Raw genomic sequence first — 10869 nt, 5'->3', positions numbered from 1 at the left:
TATACGGGATCAATGGGAGCCATCGGCCTTGCTTAACCCTCCTGTACTCGCGTGCAAAATCATAACACGTATACTCGCGCACGGTGTCACAGACCGAAAATTGAACTTCTCTGTAATGTTGCCATTGTGTATTTTTCAGGCTTTATTGGCATTTATTTCAAGAAGAGGGTATGATTGAATGAAAACTCCAAAAATATGTTTTCTTTATTTATATTATGTTTTAATAGTTATCTTATTCAGCCTCCTCAAGATAGAGTAATTTTTGATACTCCAACACAAATAACGATTTTCGAATTTCAACTGTTATTCACTGTTATTAATTAAAAGTAAGCAACTGAATATAATTCATGGAAGTAGAAAGAGCTATAAAATAACATAAAAACGTATCAATCGATTGTGGTTTTATTGAGGCATGAAAAGTTTATATAAAAGGATTTCTAGGAACTTGCTTTTCTTTTTCTTGTTTTCTTGTCGATATTGTCCATTATTAAAAAAAAATTCCCCGAAACTGTAACTGTTAAAAATTACCCTAAGCTACCGATCAGTTTATAGTTCACTGTTTAAAATTCTTCCACAAGTGAAATTCCTTCACAAGTGTGTATATGTATGACCATGATATTTAGCGAATAATGTGCGATTCACATAGAACGTTACGGAGAAGAACGTCTACGTTCCGTCAACGTCTCCACCAATTCACACATGCAGTCAATGCTTCCATCAGCACCGTCGCGTCAAATGTCAAACGAATGATTTATGTAATGTTATTCATGGTGTCGCCACCTACAACAATTTTAAATTGCAATGCCCTCTTTCAAATCAGCATGCCTAGAATCAGTTCTAAATTTTGAAAAATTCAATGAAAATCATTGAATTCAATTATTTAACTGCTTAAACCCCGTAGTCCGACCCTTATCCAACAATAATAATAAATAGAATATTTCTCTCAGCTAGTCGCGAATGATTTTCACTCCGAAATTTGGAGCTAAGAGATATGTTGGCATAAAAAGTACAGTAAGTTACTTATCAAGCGATATGCTGAGGCACTATTCAGTGTCGCATTGGAGTCGATTTTGACCAGTAATTGGACATTCGCGACTGGTGACGACTTTCAATGTGGGGCCATAATTTGGGCTCCGAACTCAATGTTTACAAAAATGTCCAATAAGAGGTAAAAATTTCCAATTAAACGTATTGCATCACAGATCTGTTCAATTAGCTTAATTTCCAATTAGATATAAATTACTGTACAACCAAATCAAAACAAAAGCCGAGACACAAAGCCCAGACAAAAACCAAACGAGCCGTCCGTCTCCGTCAATTATTCTTTTCTACAAATCCTGCCGGTCGTTTTCGTTGAACGTATGCTGACGGGTCGTTACGTTGCCGGTGCATGTGAATGTTTCCATAACAAATGCATAATAGAATAACTGAGGTAACGTGACGTGACGGAACGTGGACGTGACGTGGATGTTGTATGTGAATCGCACTTAACTATGCGAAAGTCAAACATTTATATTTTGCTTTTGAACGTATGAATCTAACTACGAATATCACGTTACGTTGCGTCAATTATTCTTCCAAGCAGTTCTTGTGCAAACATTCACATACACCGGCAACGGCAACTTCGACTTACCGTTGCTGGTGTATGTGAATTCTTCAATAGGAATTGCATGGAAGAATAATTGACGCAACGTGACGTGACGGAACGTGAACATGACGTGGATTTTGTATGTGAATCGCGCTTTAAAAATTAACGTCTATCTGACAGTCGCCACTTTGCGCTATGCCAAATTGGAAAACAAAAACATGTAACTTTGTGTTCGGCTTCAATTATATACGCACATTTAGAAAAGTTATCATTTATCATTTTATGCAGTAACAATCATAAGATATTGTGTAATTACAGTGAGTTGGCAGTATTGCTACAATCGTCACCTGTTCAGTGGGGCTCCGAACACAGAGTAATATCAAAGTGAAATTATGATTCAAAATTGTGATATGCCGAAAATTGCCGGGGCAATAGTTTTGCCCCAAATCGGTGGATGGATCAATGGGTATTTAACTCGAAGAGAAATAAAGGGATGGTATCAGTCCTTGAACTTCCCATCCTTTCGCCCTCCGAATTGGGTGTTCGGTCCAGTCTGGACATCGTTGTATGCTGGCATGGGTTACGCCTCTTACTTGGTGTGGAGAGACGGTGGTGGATTTGGAGGCATCGCAAAAGGTCCCCTTATTCTTTACGGTACACAATTGGCTCTCAACTGGGCCTGGACACCAATTTTCTTCACACAACACGACTTGAAATGGGTACAATGAAACTATGTTTTTTTCGATATCGATACTATATTTTCATCATACTTTCAGAGCTTAGTAGAAATTGCTGCATTAACTACAACTGTTGCTGCTACGGGATTTGCATTTTTCAACATTAACAGAATTGCCGGTTATCTGTTTATTCCGTACTTCGCCTGGTGTTCGTTTGCAACTTTGTTGAATTATGAGATATACAAACTTAATCCTAAGCAAACAGCGACGATTGAAGAAATTAAGGAGGACAAACAAAAGTAACTTATGGAGACTCCATAAACCATTTGTCATTTATTTTGAACCGATCAATTCTAGCGATCGTGTAATCCAGAGAAGAGGGTGTAACCAAAGTAGATCTTACACGATCAATATTGTCATTGAATACATACAACATCAAATAGATAGTATATACTTCACAAACTTTACACACATTACACGTGAATGCTTAAGCTTTTGCTAAATGTTAAAATTAAAAAGCATTGACGAAAAAAATGACAGAATTATTGACTATGTAAGGTGCTACAATACTGTGCAAAGTGCGCTCAGTCGCAACTTTGTATTTGCTTTATGATATATTTTAAAATAATGTCAGGGAAAAGGTTATTACTGTTAGAACATGCATTAAACGAAAGAATAAAAATAAAATTTATAACACACATCTAACTTTGTATTGTTATAAAGATAAGTATTATGCAAAAGTTGTTACCATTTCAATACGATGGATTTTTGATAATGAATGGTGTATAGTTGAGAGCACTTCTTGCTTTTTTCAGGAATATAACACCGAAAGGCCTCATGTTCGCTTACTAAGCGAACAATTCTGAGTTCAAATCTCAGAACCCACATTTCGATCATCTTTGTGTGTTATTGTGAAATAGTTACGCCCAGGCATCAATCATCAGTGATGGAGTTTTTCCTCCGTAAACACATGCTCTGTTGCTTGCTACAAGAGACAACGAAGAAATTGGCGATCTAACGTACAAATCTACACCTAGGCGGCGCTGCGGTGAAAGTGATGATGGTTTTAAATTTTGCCATGTGAGCTTATGGAAGGTTTGTAGTTCTTTCCATAAATTACAATGTTATAATCATAAAAGATTATTGGATTACGATGAATTTTTAAGAAATTTAATTCTGCGCATTTTTATATATAACATGTTATTTTCGATGTTTTGTGTAATGCTGCGCCATCTGGTTGTGAATCCAACGTAAATTCGTCAATTCGCGTTGACGACTTTGAGCTTCGTTTTACAAGTTTGTGAAGCATCAAAGATAATACAGTAATTTACATTTAATGCGACATGCCGAGGCACCACTCAGTGTCGCATTGGAGGCGATTTTGACCCGTAATTGGACATTGGCGATGAGAGTGATACAGTGTCGACGTCTGGTGGCGACTTTCAATGTGAGGCCAGAATTTGGGACTCGAACTTGATGTTAGGGCCTTGTTCTCACTGCAACGGGGCGACAGCGTGGCTTGGGCGGGGCGTGTGATGCTTACGATTAGGCCATGCGCAAATTGAGACGCGTATAGCGCGAGTAACTTGTCGCGATATAGCGCCTGTTTTTGTGGCTAATGAAAACAGATAGAACGGCATAAATTGGCCAGATGACGCGAGATTGTGGAGCGCTCGTGAGACTCGACTTGCGCAAATCTGTGTGAATCAGACATTGTATGCGAGTGGTACGTTATTTACACCAAACTGCGACTGAATATGCGCTCCACCACGCTATGTTTGTGGCACGTATGAGTCGTGTTGGTAGTCTCGTGTTCGTTTACGAGCGCTATACGCTTCTCAATTTGCGCCTTGCCTTAATCGTTTGTGTTCTTACCGATGTGTTCCCACCAGACTGACGTGTCGTGAGCGGGGTTTTGGCGTTGGTGCTGCCATACAAATGAAACACAAATTTCTGCATTACTTGAAAATTAATCAAGTAAATGAAACGAAATTTGGCTTTAGGGAAGGTTTTAGGGAGCAATAAATGTTTCTAAGGTGGTTAGACACTCCACCCTCCTCTCTAAGGGGGGCTACCATACAAGTGAAACATAAATTTCTGCATTGCTCGAAAATTAATCAAGCAAATAAAACGCAATTTGGCATGTGGAGGTTTTGGGGTGCAGTAAATGATTCTATGGTGGTTAGATACTCCTCTCCCTCTCTTAAGGAGAGGGCGGTCCTGCTATACATATGAAACACAAATTTCTGCATTACTCAAGAATAAAGCAAATGAAACCAACTTAGGCATATGGAGGTTTAAGGGTGCAATAAATGTTTCGATGATGGTTAGACACTCCACCCCCCTCTCTTAGGGGGGGGGGGTTGTTTCTGCCATACAAATGAAACACAAACTTCTGCATAACTCGAAAACTAATCAAGAAAATGGAGCCAACTTTGGCATGCTAACGTTTTAGGGGACACGAAACGTTTATATGGTAAATAGACACTCCTTCCCTCTCTCTGAGGGGTTTGTACTCCTTTCCCTCTCTATGGGGAGCTACCATACAAAGGAAGCATACATGTGTGCATAACTCAAGAACTTATCAAGCAAACAAAACCAAATTTGGCATGTGGAGGTTTCAGAAGACAAGAAACGTCCCAGCAAACATTAAATCGCATAACAAGCGTATATATAACATCATATGCCCTAAAATTTGGTTGGCATATAATGCGCCTAACTGGCATATGCATGCAAAAGTGGAGGCCATATACATACATGGCAAATGCTTACCGAATTTGTTTGGATGAATATGCAACTTTGACCGGCTATAATAGCGATTACCCAGCAAACATTAAATCGTACCCAGCAAACATTAAATCGTATAACTTTGCACATGATAAGTCACATATAATTTCGTATCAAATCACAATCGCATAAAATATCAATCAAAATATCGATCATATATATCTAAAATCGCATAAAATGCAAAAACACGATTTTCCATGTCATCGATGGATTGAGTGGTAACGTTGTTGTATCAAATCGCATATCAGTCCAAAAAGCATCGCATATCGTTATATACGGCTTTATATGCGTACAAAATATGGCATATACGTATATCGCCTCCACTTTTGTGTGTATATGCTAGTTATCTGCATCATATATCATACAAATGTGTCTTGGTTGTATGTATATCGCCTCCAATTATAGCTATTCATACGACTTAATGTTTGCTGGGTATAACTTTGCACATGATAAGTTACATATAAATTCGTATCAAATCACAATCGCATGAAATATCAATCAAAATATCGATCATGTATATCTAAACTCGCATAAAATGCAAAAACACGATTTTCCATGTCATCGATGGATTGAGTGGTAATATTGTCGGATCGAATCGCATATCAGTCCAGAAAACATCGCATATCGTTATATACGGCTTTATATGCGTACAAAATATGGCATATACGTATATCGCCTCCACTTTTGCGTGTATATGCATCATATATCATACAAATGTGTCTTGGTTGTATGTATATCGCCTCCAATTATAGCTATTCATAAGACTTAATGTTTGCTGGGTATGTTGAAATTGAATTGCGATCTAATATGAATATATTCATGGATTGTCAAAGCACCAAATACGACTTTTGCCATACTCATATACGATTTATTACAGACATAGAAAAAAAAGGCGCAAAATATTTTCGTGAAATGTTTATTATAGCCTCACGAATTGCCATAATAATTGTTTGATTGACTTGTGTTGGGAGTGGAATATGAATGTTTAAAATGGCACAGATTGACGTTTGGTGAAAACTGCTCCGATGTGGGTTCGAACTCCGGTCGTCTGGATTATCATCCACCAGCTATCTCGCGCGGCTATCTGAAGCTATCTGAATTTAATTCAACAGCGGTTAAAAGTGCATCAGCATTTCATTGACATTTCTATATGATGTAATATGTTCTATATTAGGATCTAATATGATTTACTGTTTCATGATTTTCATCAGCATGCAACACGATTTACTACAGTACTGAATCGATTTAAATTATACGCTTATACGACACACAAACTGCATCAGCGTAATATACGCATATGATGCGGATTAAATATATTTTACGACATTGTACATCATAAAATTGATGTTTATTATACCGAACTGCGACCTAATTTGATAATAATATTTAAAATCGAGTTTTTACATTTAATGCGATTTCAAATATACACGATACATACAAATCGATTTTTTTGGTAAATACTACCAATCTATAGTCATTTTCGACCGTACTAATAAACACATATGTCAAGCAGAACCATGATTCGGAAGCCCAATATCGGCTACATTTTGTCGCCGAAAATGCACGTATCAGAATTATATCCTTATTATACCTCCGTATTGCCTTATGGGAACAATGAAAATGGTTAATACGCGCTTTTCTCACCAATTTTCAGATATGACAATATCCAAGCTTACTAATGTTATCGAGTAAAATATACTAAACTCTGGTAGGGATGCGGGTTTGTTGACAATATGTACAAAAAATTTGTACATTCTACTAATTTTGCATTACCAAATGTATTTAGTAGTTTTCAACCGAGGATTTTTCTAAAGCCGGGTTCAGACGGTGCGAGTAAGCATACGAGTCGGTCTAGTCAGTTACTGCAGTGCAGCTACTCACACCGTGTGAACACATCATGCCAGTTATTGTCATGTGTGATCCGGCGTGCGAGCTACTTCAAAGTTTTTTGAATTTACTCGCACTTGCATGCTTCACAACGTCAAAAACAGAATTTAGCGTTCGAATCAGTGATGCCAAATGTAATGAAATGTCTCTATTTTTAAGATATTTGAAAATATGTGAAGATATTTATAGACTTGAAAATTATTGGAAAAACAAATAAAACCCTCATAGTTTCTAAACGAAATAATTGTTATTTCGTTTTGCACGCTGGCGGGGCACGCTTTCTTTTTGAGATAGTTTTCTTGAGAATCTCTAATATAGAATCATTATCAGATCACAACTTACAAAAAAAAGTATTGTTCTAAGAAACAGAATACATATTCGATTTAAAAAAGTACATTTTCATTCATTATTAAAATTTTTGAAGCGTATTTATTGCACCTGCAAATCGACTATCATTTTCATTTCACAAAATAAATAAAATTAAAAAAAAAAATCTTTTAGACTACCATTTATAACATCACATCCTTTCGGAATTATCTGAGCTATGGATGTTTTCGAGATTCTAAAAAATATCGACAACAATCCCAACGATATTCCAAAACAAAGGCACATCAATGTCATTTCTAATTTAACTCTTGCAGGTACAGCATCCCTCATGACTGTATCTTGGCGTTGTATTCGTGGAGCAATTAAATCCAACAGTTTTTTCACTTGTTCAGGTGTTATTATCAACACTGCTCTGTAATCTCGGGGATCCTCATCGTAGAGTTCCTTCAATATTGTATTTGTTGCTCCTTTTCTTTGCATCTAATTCCTGGCCCGAATCCTTTTCTCTTTCTGCTTTTTCGGATAGTACCTTCAGTTCAAAGAAATTCAGCACAAAGTATGTATTTTTAAACACGATCAGCGTTTGTTTTGCTATAAAATTGTGTGATGATACATTCAACTGAAAACCTAAGATGAAAACTGCCAATAAAGAAGTCGATTTTGGACCAATCATTTGACAAATTCGGACCTGATTGCTGTTTCTGACTATTTGATGGACATTTGAAAAGTCGCCTGGCATCCCTGGTAAACCCGTGCCGTAGTATCTAGTTTCTCGCCAGCAGCTCACACTGTGTGAACGGACAAGGCGAGTCAACCAATTGTCAAGCGAGTCCACCGGGTCAGTAGCTGCTCATTGTCAAGTCAGCTACTAGCAACGTATAAATGGGCCTTAAGGGTATGGAAATCGTATGGTACACTGGAAGAAATCATTAGTAAATGCAGCTACCAAATCTTTTGTAATCGAAACATTGGTAAAATGTACACATTTTTTGTACATATTACCGAAGTCTTGTAAAACTGATGTCAAATTCAATGTACATCCCAACCAACGTTTCGTACATTTTACTTCATAGCATTAGCAATCTTGAGTATTTTCATGCTTAGCAAATGTGTGTGTGCGTTCATCATTTCTTCAGTGGAAGTGGAGCGATTCGGAAGTAAACATTTTGTGTTTTGTTGATTCATTGTACTTAATTTTTTTTATTTTGTAGAAATACCACTATTCCACATGTTGCTCGCGGTTGTTACATTTTGCAACGTATTCGCAATAGACCAACGTAAGCCACATCAAGGAGAGCGGAGAGCGTACGACATGCATTATCGAGGATTGATGTTTTGATGTCCCGTCTGACTACGTAGATGAATAAGTGGGTATATGAAAAGCGCTGATGGCCCAACTGCCGCTCACAACAAACTTTTACGAAAACGAAAAACTGCAAAGGTTTGTGTGAATATTAATATTAGAATATAAATAAGAATAAAATTATTGGAACACAGCTTTCGAATTGAAAATTTATTACTTGACAAATATCGTTATTACTGTTATTATCCCTTTATAAATGTGGGCCAACATCTTCATTGATATTGCCCAGAAATTGAGCCAACATTGGATTTACAAACCGTGGTTTTGTTTGAAATTTGTGTCTACCAATTTGTTTCGGTAGAATGTACTAATAATTAGTAGGGTCGAAAATGACTAGCGAATTGGTAATATTTACCAAAAAATTCGTTGTATTTAATAACTATTCCTCTCAGTGTAGCATTCACACTTTCATACTAGATGTGAGACGAGCAGCGAGACGTAGCTTTCAAAATTATTTACTTGTTGTTTGGGGGTATGGTTATGGTTTCATATCAACTCGCTGAGGAAAATAACTGAAGGAAAAATTATAGGAGGCTGTGTCCAAGATACAACCGCATTGTTGACGTAGAACTACGTTGTTATTTTATATAAGTCGCTTGTTTATAACTTCGGATATTATGGATTACCTAGATTACCTCGAACGCTATTCTGGTGGTCTTTTTCGCAATTGACATACACTCGGCTACAAGCGATTACATACTTGTGATGCAGTTATGAGATGTGGAAGAATGGTGCACCAGCACCATTATTCCACATCTCATAACTGCGTCAATATATCTTTGACACAGCATGGAAACAACAACAACGACAATACTTGCAAGTATAAAATAACATGCTACATTTTATTTAGTATTTTCTCAGTGGAATCGCACCTTTAGGCATCGTTCGTAAAACGTAAACCAGCTACTAGAAATATAAACACTTCTCATAATTTTGCGCTATTCTCAAAAGAAACGCTTCTGTTGATATTACTGACCTCGAAAAAATTGCACTGCTTTCTCATGCTCGGGATAAGTCTAACTGTTATCCTTAGTGGAGAAAGTTTTGCTACTGGCAAGCGAAACCAATTTACGTAAAAAAAAATTCCAGAACGACATTTACTTTCTTGTTGACTAAATAAACGAAATAAACTCTTTCTGTTAATCTCAACGATCAGTAATCTCTGTGTCAGCGTAGCAAAGAGTCACTATTTTAACGTACGGGTTATGAAGCACGCACATATTCACACAAATATCCATATATCGACGGCTTGAAGCAACTAAATATACAAACATCTCCGTTTTGCGCTCTTCTCAACGAAAACCCTTTCTGTTAATATTGCCGGTCTAGATTAGCTTAGCCAAATCACAGGCAAAATTTCAGAACATGTTTTTTCTTGATAGGCCGATGATAGCTTAGGTTGATGATTCCCCACACAATTGTGTTAATGCAATGGCGTCAGTTTAATGCAATGATTGCAATACCAGAGACATTAGCGAGTGAGTAATTTGGTCGCGTTCACAGCTCAATCCGAAACGAAGACATGTGATGGCGCAAAACAAGGAAGAACAAGTGATGTTTATTGCTTCGTATCGAGAAAGACACTGAAGGCTTGCCTCAGCGAGATCCACAGTTTATACTCTAAGAAAATATTCCCCTTCGTTCTTCTTTCTTTCCTTTGTTCACGAAGACTTTATATCTTGCGATTTCCCCTTCGTTGCTCGTTGATAAATTGCTCGTTATTGACAGCTCTGCTCGGGAAAGCACACAAATGGACAGAACAAATGTATGGGAAAATAAAAACGCTTATATTTTTCATGAATTTTAACCATTTCCATGCCAGGGTATTGTAATGTATAGCATATCAAACCAATCTTAGGGAATTTCCGATTTGTTTGGTATGTGAATCGCCAAAATCCGTTCGCGGCAAAAATAGTTATTAACGTTAACTTTATTTCATAAAAACGTGACCTGCTTTCTGATTTGGCACCCTTAACGAAAGACGTAGTTCGTCAAAAATAAGCAAAAATGGTTCTGCCAAAACGAACCTAGCGCCAAAAACATTATTTTGAGATATTTCAGTTTGAAGTTTGATTTGATTTGAAGTTTGGGCTCCCACTAATTGACTGTGTCGGATCAAATCTATCATTTGACGTGCTACAAACAAGATGTCATAAGAATATATATATATATATATATATATATATATATATATATATATATATATATATATATATATATATATATATATATATATATAT

The 10869-nt window shown here is 36.8% G+C and overlaps 1 protein-coding gene across 1 annotated transcript; it reads left to right on the top strand.

Moving 5' to 3' along the window:
* Positions 1-1721: 1721 nt before the first annotated feature.
* On the top strand, positions 1722-2963 carry LOC129771233 (translocator protein). Its single transcript, XM_055774669.1, has 2 exons — positions 1722-2307; positions 2365-2963. The coding sequence occupies exons 1-2, from the start codon at positions 1981-1983 to the stop codon at positions 2566-2568; spliced, it is 531 nt and encodes a 176-aa protein (XP_055630644.1). The 5' UTR covers positions 1722-1980; the 3' UTR covers positions 2569-2963.
* The last annotated feature ends 7906 nt before the right edge of the window (positions 2964-10869 follow it).

This window comes from Toxorhynchites rutilus, chromosome 1 (assembly GCF_029784135.1).
Source record: "Toxorhynchites rutilus septentrionalis strain SRP chromosome 1, ASM2978413v1, whole genome shotgun sequence".
In the NCBI taxonomy this organism is placed as follows: Eukaryota; Metazoa; Arthropoda; class Insecta; order Diptera; family Culicidae; genus Toxorhynchites; species Toxorhynchites rutilus.
The sequence above is the reverse complement of the archived record's forward strand: the minus strand, read 5'-3'. Positions and strand labels throughout refer to the sequence as shown.

Excerpts from the sequence above, each read along its gene's own strand:
- LOC129771233 (XM_055774669.1), top strand. The coding sequence starts at position 1,981 with ATGATTCAAAATTGTGATATGCCGAAAATTGCCGGGGCAATAGTTTTG. Across the intron at positions 2,308-2,364 it reads CACAACACGACTTGAAATGG|AGCTTAGTAGAAATTGCTGC; the intron begins GTACAATGAAAC and ends TCATACTTTCAG.